Source organism: Nomascus leucogenys, chromosome 18 (genome assembly GCF_006542625.1).
Source record: "Nomascus leucogenys isolate Asia chromosome 18, Asia_NLE_v1, whole genome shotgun sequence".
Classification (NCBI taxonomy): Eukaryota; Metazoa; Chordata; class Mammalia; order Primates; family Hylobatidae; genus Nomascus; species Nomascus leucogenys.
The window spans coordinates 9,391,549-9,402,050 of NC_044398.1; the positions used below are offsets into that span (position 1 = coordinate 9,391,549).

Here is a 10,502-nt window from a genome sequence, read left to right on the forward strand (position 1 = left end):
CATGGTGAAACCCCGTCTCTACTAAAAATACAAAAATTAGCTGGGCGTGGTGGCACATGCCTGTAGTCTCAGCTACTCAGGAGGCTGAGGCATGAGAATCACTTGAACTTGGGAGGTGCAGGCTGTAGTGAGCCAGGATCACACCACTGCACTCTAGCCTGGGCAATAGAATGAGACTCTGTCTAATTTAAAAAAAAAAAATGCTGCTTTTAATAGAATAAACCAACCTTCCTTACTTTCTTGCCAATAGTCCACTCTGTCCATCTCACGGAAAACCAATCCCCAAGTATTGCTTTGTTCTCCTTCATTAGCAGCATTCAGCTAATAGATCACCTGGGCCTTGTAATGTGGATAAAAATGTTTTTCAATAGCAAAGTAGGAACATCAATGAAGAACAAAAATCTAGAATTGTTGCTTTCAAAGATCTAGGGCTTAAGTAGAGCTTTGGAGCTTCAATTCTGGAGCTCAACAATACCTATTGTTTGGGGATTTGGCAAGAACTTATTTTTCCCCCTCATTTGATTTATTAATCTTTCTCCTCAAAGTACAATCAGTTAAAAATGGAAACTTGGCACCAAAACATACAAAGTTGGAGAAGATTCTGAAGTATGAAGCTGGAGCTGATTAGTTGATCCAATATTCATGTCTACTAAACAACTCCAGTTGCCACTCAAAGAACACAATTCCAAGCTCACAGAGCAACTGAAATAGAGCTACCTCCTGGCTTACACGGCACACGTTTACAACCTCTTTTAGTTCATTTGAGTTTTCATTTACCTTGGTAAAGACCATCAACTTCTATTCAATTAATAAATCATTTCTGTCCTTTCCCTGAAACCCCTTATTTCTTTGTGAAATGCTCAGGGTTGCTTCTTTTTTTCCTATTTGAACTTTTGCTCCCTCAATCAACCACAAACAAGAAAAAGTTGTGCGGTACTTCACAGCTCACCTGCTCTTTCATATAATCTCAATTCAGCCTGAGAATGCTCCGAGGTAGGAATTACCTTTGCACCTGGGCTAAGTTGTAAGTCAAGATCCCAACGCCTCAATTGGTGAAACCTGGATTGTTTCTGCTCCACCACATTAAGCCCAAAAGGCAAGAACCAAATAATCTCCTCAGTCTATATGCCAGAGGCTCACAAGAGACAGGGCATGCCATTCCTTAGAATAATGGTGGTGAAAGAAGTGCCCACAGGAAGTTCTCTTTGCTGCCTAAAACAGAAGAGAGGACTCGGACTGACTGTTAGATAAAATGTAGTTGTGCTATAAAGATATTTACACTTGCCCTGTAGTACCATGTTCCCTGAAGGCAAAGTTGCAGAGGTACAGCCTCCTGTGGGGTTTCTCAAAATGAACCACTTGCATTAGCACTACCTGAAGTACCTGGTCAAAACAGAAGTCTCCAGCGCCACTACATCAACTCTCTGAGGGCAGAGCCCAGGAATGTGGATTTTTAAAACAGATTGCCTACCTATAGAACTACTATGTTTCTAAACATTTAACACTGACCTAAAGGTTTCCAAACCCCAAACCAGCACTGTCCTGACACCAATACAATCCACCCATTCTGGGTTCCCACTTTGAGATAAAACCTGGGAGACTGCAATTTTCACAAGCTCCAATCCTCTTCCCCAGTTGATATTGATGACCAGTTAGCTTTCAGAACCACTGGTTTGAATGATAACTAATCAGAATTATTGCAGGCTTCATTTAAAATAGCAATTTAGCCAGGGCAATGTCACGATTGACCATGGAAAAATATTAGATGAAAAGGTGCCACAGATAGGGAAGAAAAGGCCAAGGCCATTGTGACGAAAACATTGGGGTGGAAAAAGAAATTGAATTTGTCCAGAGCTGCATAGATAGTGCCAGGCCTGGGAAAAACCAAGAAGAAAATAAAATCTGTCCTTGAGTCCCTCCCAATTTCCCTTTCCCCTTGACTTTTCTAAGACTCCCAGCTGGCCAAGCATAACCATAACCATAACAGGTTAGAAAATAGGTTCGGTAAAATAATTCATATTGAAGTATTCATGACAATTTGAATCCACTTCCCAAGGGCACAAACTTTTTAATTTCCAATTTAATAAGGGTCACTACCAGAAGCCTTCATCCAAAGAAATCATCTCTAGGTGAAATTTCAGGCATCGAAGAAAATAAGCGGGTGTGAGTAGAAGGACGTAGGAATGGGGTGGGGACAGGAGGCAGAGGACCTCTTCTTGTATCCAGAACGTAGAGGGGAGAAAAGTCCCTCCTCTGTATAGGCCAAGACCACACCCAAACATTTCCTGAGAACCTGCTATGTCTATATCTCAGGATACAGCACCTTGGTCTTGAGGGCTATGGGGTCATGCCCAGAGAAGCATGGGATATGGGTCATATTACTGAGGTGAGGGGAAAATGTTATTGTGGACAATGACTAGTTTTAAACAATCCTAGTCAATGATGTGTTATACCTATGAAGCTTTTGGTATGTTCTCAATAGGCTCCTTAGATTTTTATATTAGCCAGATGGCATACCAATTATCTCTCAGTGCCTTTTAAAATAAATCACTGTCACTCCTCTGAAAGTAAAAACATGATCTTATGCAATCAGAACTCCTTGGGGAGTGTCCAAAGACAAGGCACCAGGCTCTCCCCAGCATTTAACCATGAAACCTCTACAGAAAAGAAAAAAAAAAAAGTCCATGTGAAATCTGGAGCTAAGTGTCTCCATTTTGAACCTGCTGTGCCTGTGGCTGACCGAGGATTTGGCCACACCGGGCTCCTGAGAATCGGGGCCAGAAAGCGCTTAGTACTTTAAGCACAGCAAAGGGAGGAGAGCAGTACCTGTGCACCTGGAGCAGGAAGTCCAGGCCTCATCTTCGGCCTGCAGATGCACACTTTGGCACACCTCTCTTCCCTTCTCTCAGGCCTTTAGAAAAGCAACACTGCAGCACAGGTTACCAAGCAATCTTATAAACAGAATATGGGTCCAAATGAGTATTTTACATTGCTTCTTCTAAAGTCAACCCTGTTTTTTTTTTAAGTGACTCCACTTAAGTCCGCTCAAAACTAGACACTAAAGGAGCAGCACAGAGAGAGAAACAAAAGAATGTGGAAAACAAGAGGGCCTAGGAAGCACTGTACACCTTACCCCTCCCTCGCCAAGTCATTGTGATAGTGGCAGGACTTGGAAGCCAAAAGATACCTATTTCTACATTTATTTGCTTTTTAGGGAATTTTAGCAAACAGCTCCCCAGTTAGGCCTTCTATATCAAACTCGTAACATTTTTTAAATGTAGTTGAGGATACAACTTTACACATGCCTTTTTCCTGAAAAGCTGTTTAGAGTGGCTTCTACAAAGGTTCCAGAAGTAAACATCATGAATTGGCCTAGAGAAAAAATGCTAGATGAAGTACATATTCATATATATGTATATATAAATTACATACAGTATTAGCAAAATACACTACCTGTTAATTTTTAACAAATATAGTATAATATTAGGAAAACATATTAAGGAAGGGATGGTAAAAATTAAAACTATAACATACAAATGTCTTTAAAAAAATACTGTGCTTGCTGGCACGCTCCTTCATTCACACTCCTTCATTCCATGTTTAAAGGGTGTTAGTTGCCCTAATCAACAGCTTTAACCATAGGACCAGGTGACTCATTCGTCCTGTAGCCACATCTCTGTAGTCAGAAGACAAAAATGACAAAGGGCATGCACAAAAAGTTTACTCTGATATGCCTTAAAAATCTGTAGACAAGAGAGGGCCAAGATAAGTTTAGCCTGTTTACCACATGCTGGAATTCAGCTCATTTCACATCTATCTCCTATTGCTGTAAATGTATATAGTGTGCACTCCATGAAAACTGACACCAATGTTGGCAAAATACAACAAAGCTTCCTAACACATCAAATGGATTTTTAAAAATCTGAGCTCCAAGAACACACATCTTGGAGCACTGAGCTCCTGCAAGCAATCAGCTGGTTTTAATTTCTCTCCCGCAGCTGCTAAAATGCTGGTTTCAACCTGTAAAGATTTCTGGGCCCCATCAGGCAGCACGTCTCACGGTCTTCACAGCCCCAGATTCCGGGAGACAATGCATCTAAAACGAACAGCGGCTGGGAACGGTGGAGGATACCTTCACGATAGTTGCTTCCAGAGAAAGGCATGCAAGTCTAATTTTAATGGTAAGAATCACTTACTCTGTTACAGCGGTGCTGCTGAAGGAATTATCCTGAAGGCTGAAACAGAAACAAGAAAACATCAGCCAAGTCTGGCCGGGGAGCCGTCTCCCTGACTGCTCTCCGGGAGTTAGAGCACATACACAAACATGGCATTGCAAGACAAGTCTCCGGGCTCGCCCGGCACGCTCGCTCTACCTTGGGCTGCTGTCTGCACATGCTCGTAACGACACCCCCAGCAGGGGCCCAGCGGCACGGGCGAACCACAAAGCCCGGCAGCCCGCGAGGCTGCGGGGACAGAGCTGGGCGGGGCGGGGCGCGGCGGCGGGGCTGGGACCCCGGGATCCAGCGAGGAGCACCCTGAGAGTTACCGCACGACCCCGACCTCGCCAGCCCAGGCGCCGCGTTTAATCTTGGGCTCTTTGTGCCAGCCACCCCCCCCCGAGGCTGGCAATGAGAATGCCCCAGTGTTTCTGCCGAAGTGCTGAAATACCCGGGAGACTTGCTTTCTTCCACACGTCTCCTACCAATTTTACAGAGCTCACCCCAACCCCCCACACTCCCACCCCACCCCCAGGGATGGAGGCTCGCAGAGATTAATCTATCGTTCAGAAAAAGTCAGGAGAGAACAAGAAGGGGGAGGGGAATATTGCTGCTGTTTGGTGTTTTATTTTGTGTGTGTGTGTGTTGTTTTTTGTTGCCTAGGAAAAAGAATAGGCTCTGAAGCAGGGCTGGCTGCATCACACCTGATCTGTCTAGAGCGCTCTTATTTCAGTCCCAGAGAGGAAGCGCCCAGCCCTGGACTATAGAGCTGTTAATGAACCCACGCAGGGCGAGTGGAGAATTTATTCCAGGGGTTAGCTGGTGATTAGGACACCGTGCAAGGGGTGGGGCTTGCTATGCCCAGAGCAGCCCGCTTGAGCTCGTCTCCCTAGCTAGCACCTTTACAAAGGGTGGAGAATCCGCAAACGCTATGCCTTTGAATAAAGGCAGCCCTGTTAGGGAAAGGAAAGACTGTCAGTCCCCCCCACTGGCTTCTTTCCCTTGGGGATATTTGTCCTGCCCTCTTTGTATTGTTCATTTCTCCTGCCATGTTGACCTGGATATAGAGGTAGCATCTATTAAAGATTCTTATTTGAATTTGAATTATTTTATTTGAATTTTGAAATGATTCCCATCCCCCTTTTTAATCTTCCTACTCCCAGAAGCAGCTGGGATAGTGGTTTTTAGTCCAAACCTATATAAGTTAATGAATTAACATAACAACAAAAAACTCATAATTTTTCTAATTGGGTAATTAAAAAATTTACCAAAACTTGGAAATAATGGGGAAGAGCATGACCTTTCAATGTCAAACTGAGACATCGGTTAACAGGTCCACCCAGGGGCTAGTTAATTCTCCAGTTGTGTTTGGCTTTGCTCTTCACTATTCATTAGATTCCAGCCACAGTGAAGTTCTGTGGTAACTTGCACATTTTATTCAGCCTGTCCAGAGAAAAAGATGACCGCAGCGTTTATGATTTTATTGCAATATAGGAAGATAACCAATTTTGCATCTAACCAAATAATCATTTTGCATTTAACCAAACTTTCTTTCTAAATACCTGTAAATCCACAGATCCTCAAAATGCTCTTGAAACCAGCTTCATCATCTTACAGTTTTCCCCGTTAATAAGTGAACAGATCTCTGCTGCCTACCTATGTTTGTATCAGAGTTGTATTTTAACTTTTTAAATTTATACCTGAAAAATAAAAATTGAGTTTTCAAAGAAAAACAGGTTTCATTAAGGTTCTTTGCAATTTTGCTTTCCTCTCTCCAAATATTTTTAAAATCAGCCAAATAAAAACCTAATATGGTCTTAGACTGAATTCTATGGACTAAAATAAGTTCAGAAATATTAATCCTTTGTACGTATAACTATACAGTACATATATGTTCCGAAGCCACCTACTATTTCATGTGAGCTAGGTTCAGGAGTAAGAGACACGGCTGCTTCACTGTATTCATTATTTAGCCATTTCAAAGTGAGATCTGTTCTTTGTTTATTCAGACCGATGAAGGTAAGTCTATATTCAGCCTTCTGATTGACTTATTTTATGGTTTCATAGATTACATGGTTGTTAATTTCCAACATGGTTGTTAACTTCCAGAAACCCCTTGTACTCATTGACTATGGTGCTTATTCCAAGTGTTCCAGTGTAGAGAAAGATCACACTTTTCTCCTGTAAATATTCCCAGTGATCCACTTGTAATGGAAATGTTCAATGCTTTTAATTTGAAATAGGACTTGGAGATTTAATTAAGAACAACCTTAATTAAATGGTTGATTTTCTTATATACTGCCAAATACTGTTTTTTTTCATTCTATGAAATGAATTGGGCCCTTTGAAAATAAAATGAAATAACAAATGTACCCAATAAATGCAAGTATTCAATAACGTCCAAGGAAAAGAAATAAAAATTCTCAGCAACTCGTGAATAGGAAGGACCAAAATCAGGTTTTAGGCAGTACTCACATACAATGAAAACAACTGGTTGATACAGTTGATTATGGATAAAAACCAAAACATCCCTGAAAAAAATTATTTGGCAGTATATAAGAAAATCAACCATTTTAATTTTTACTTCTCAACTAATTCTTATGACATTTGTTTTCATCTTAAATCAGGTTTAGAAATTGTCTTTATAAGTGGGTTTTTAACTGGCTTTTATGATGTTTTGTACTGTTCAACTTGGAATAGGACAATACTGATGAATATCATACAACATATGATTATTTTGGAGACCCTCAGCTTTACAAAAGAGCAATTCCAGGAGGGTTTGAAAAGGGGAGCAGAAAAATTAATATTGAGTTTATGAAGAAGTAAGTTCTAAGCCAGTATTTCCCAAGTGGCAGTGAAATTCTAGTCCCCAGAAAATCCAGGAAAATGTTTTAGAAGTTACATGGTCAAAAATAAGTTTTGGAAAAGATGCATATTATAAATTCACAATGCACATTAGGTAGCAAAGAAAAGTTTTTCATCTGTTTTTAACCAGTGTTCCTCAAATTCATTGAAAACCAAAATAATTTTTTGTTAAATATATCATCAATTAGCATCATGTATAACTAGGAATTTTGAGAAAATGACTCCTGAGTATATCAGGAAAAAAATGCAAAGGGAATTAAGTGGTATATTTATTGAACAAGTGAATGAATGAACAAATGATTCTACATGCTTATCACTATCCCATAGTTATGAATAAGACAGACACAGTCCCTGACATCATAACATTTTTAATATAAATATATTGCATATTTATATATGTAAAATACATAATGTATATTATATGTACAATTCTATTTTATACAATATAAGTAAAATAAAGGGAAAATGAAGATGCTAGATTTGAATATGGTTAATTCACTTACATGTTAAAAGTGCTCAATTTTAAATGCTCATTTTTCTATCAGTGCTCTTAAAACCAATATCTGAATATGAGATCTAATACCAATAGTTTATTTTAATTGTAAAATTGTTAATTCTAATGTATTGACTTGACTATATGCAAAATATAAAGCAACAGTGTAGAGGTCAAGAAAGAAATTTCCAGATTTGCCAAGACTCAAGACCCACCACTTACTAATAGTTTAAACATGAACAACCTCTTTTGCCTCAATTTTCTCATCTGTAAAATAAAGATAACAATGACCTATTTTATGGGTTCTTATGAAGATTAAATTAAATGACATGCCTGACAAATTTAAAAAATAGTAAATAAATGCTGCTAATTATCCTTATTTTCATTAGTATTATTATAATAAATAAGAATATATAAACAAAGCTTGAGACAAGATGGACAATGCCACTGTGCTTGAATAGTAGGCTTACAGATGATATTTGCTTTCTACTTCCTATGATGGCACAGTGTTTACACAGCTTTTTTTTTTTTTTTTTTTTTAAGAACAATAAAACTTAAAACTTTACTAAATGTGGATGGGCTGCTCTGGATGAAATGGGTTTCATCCAGATTGGCTTTGTGCTCAGTTTACAACTCTTCAATTTAAAATACTTGCGCATCCCTGGAGGAACAGACAATTCTGAGAAATCACTTTCTGCAAGATGCTGGGGCAAGAAGCCAGAATCTTTACAATGCCAGGAAATCAACAGAGGCCTGCTCTATTGGCCTGGACAGAGTGACTTGTAGCTTCCTGTCAGTACCCTTGGGAATGACCAGGCTTCCTTGTGAAAGAGAGGACTCTTGCCTGAAGAGATAATTTTTTTTCCACAAAAAAAGAAAAAAAAAAACTTCTTCCCATCCCTGTCCCCTAATCTATTTCTTCACCAGCTCCAACGAGGACAGCATAGCAAGAGTCCTCATTATCTGAGTGGTCAGTAACTGAGCTCCTGAAGATTCAAAGGTGCCTAGGGAAGCAAAGTTGTGACACCAAAAACATGTACAAGTGACAGACTGTTTATGATACTGGTCTTCATTCAAACATCCCTCCCCAATTAATGCTAGTGTACATCAAGTCCATCTTTGGCAATCTGTCTCTGATTTATCTGGCAATAAAATGCAGATGCAATGTAAATTGACTGATAAGTGAAATTTCAATTTTTTTACAAAAGAGTCAGGATTTCATGAAGCCAGTGGAAGTGATATTGCAGAACAGCTTGAATCACATTCAAAACCAGTGACAAGTGAGGTATTGGCAGTAACAACCAAAGAATAAAAATTGACAAGGATGCTGAGATGCCAATTCCAAAGAGAATTAGTCAACTATCAAAGGATTAAGAGTGGCCCTTGGAAAAATTTATGGAGCCCTTAATTAATTTTGTAATTTCCCTTTTTATAATAATGTAATGAGTATCAAATGTGATGTGAAGATTATCACTTTGAGCTATTAATGTTTTTGAGAAAAATATGTATAACCCCTCCAACGGGTAAAATTGAGTCTCTATAATTTTTAAGAATTGATTCACTATTTGAATTATACCCAGAATACAAAATAGTAATATTTCTATAATTTCTTTACCATTTTCCATGGCCTCGCAGGCCCTGTGTACTCTGGCCCCGGAGACAACTGAACTTATCTCCAAAACACTGGCCTCTCTCCTGTTATTATAACAGGTGCACCAGATCCTGCCCTAGGACCTTTGCACCTGCTGTTCCCTTTGCTGGGAACACCACCTGTAATATGCACAAACGTCCTCCCCTGGGGAAAACTTCCCTGAACATCCTCCCTAAGTTAGTTTCTCCTATCACTCTATTCTGCTTTATCTTCTTCATAGGATCTGTCCCTAACATATAGTTAATAGCTATTTCTCTGTTTTTTGTATACTTTTCCCCCTCCACTATAATGTAAGCCATGCTTGTGCAACCTGGGGCCGAGGACTGCTCTGAATGCAGCCCAACACAAATTGGTAGACTTTCTTAAAACACTGAGATTTTTTGTGATTTTTTTTTAGCTCATTAGCTATCATTAGTGTTAGTGTATTTTATTTGTGGCCCAACACAATTCTTCTTCCAATGTGACCCAGGGAAGTCAAAAGATTGGACAGCCCTGCTTAAGCTCTTTGAGTAAAAGGATTTTTGGGCCTCATTCACTACTATATCCCCATGGTCAACAATAGTGTCTACCAAGGTAGCTATGCAATAAACATTTGTGGAATAAAATTAATGAGTGAATATTTAGTTTCATTTTCAAGATAATACTTCATTCACCCCCCTTTTTTGTTTCTATTCTCTAGGAAATGTTAGCTCCTGATTAAGGGACTCATTTTAAGTGAGGTTTTTCCAAGACACGTTACCTTCAGGTAATGCATTCCTGTATCAGACATTCCTTCCTTTCCTTTGCAGGGATAACAAATAGATCTCCTGCTGTTGTGCCAACCTGATTGATGATACTGGCTGCACAGAATGTTGTCTGTTTCTGAGGTGTGGTCCCAGTCCAGCCAGAAAGGGTACTGGGATTGACTGTTCAGCAATGTTTGCAGTGGAAGCAGAAAGTGGGCATGTTGGTGGAATTGTCAACCTAGAACACCCTATTACAAGAAAAAATTTTCTTGGGAAAAGCACAGTTGGTTGTCAACACCTTGGTTTGAATTAATTTTCAGATAATCAAATACATCCTTGCTACTGATGTGATTCTTTAGAACTTTGGGAGTTATCTAGTTTAATTATTATTTTTTATTTTTATTTTTGAGATGGAGTCTTGCTCTGTCACCAGGCTGGAGTCCAGTGGCAAGATCTCGGCTCATTGCAACCTCCAACTCCCTGGTTCAAGCAATTCTCCTGCCTCAGCCCTCCAAGTATCTGGAATTACAGTCTCATGCCACCGTGCTCAG

At 39.6% G+C, this 10,502-nt stretch overlaps 1 protein-coding gene across 8 annotated transcripts in view; it reads right to left on the reverse strand.

Moving 5' to 3' along the window:
* The window catches only part of FAM13C (family with sequence similarity 13 member C), a 116,549-nt gene extending 111,845 nt beyond the window's left edge, over nucleotides 1-4,704 (reverse strand). For 3 of the 8 annotated variants that reach the window (XM_030798799.1, XM_003258246.4, XM_012497047.2), the window contains exon 1: nucleotides 4,197-4,693. In XM_030798799.1, the coding sequence (XP_030654659.1) occupies nucleotides 4,197-4,258 (62 nt within the window). In that variant the 5' untranslated portion in view covers nucleotides 4,259-4,693. Of the gene's footprint in view, nucleotides 1-2,826; nucleotides 2,912-4,196 lie in introns of those variants that run through there. The other 5 variants (XM_030798800.1, XM_012497048.2, XM_030798796.1 and 2 more) reach the window with 3 other exon arrangements.
* Between the last annotated feature and the right edge of the window lie 5,798 nt (nucleotides 4,705-10,502).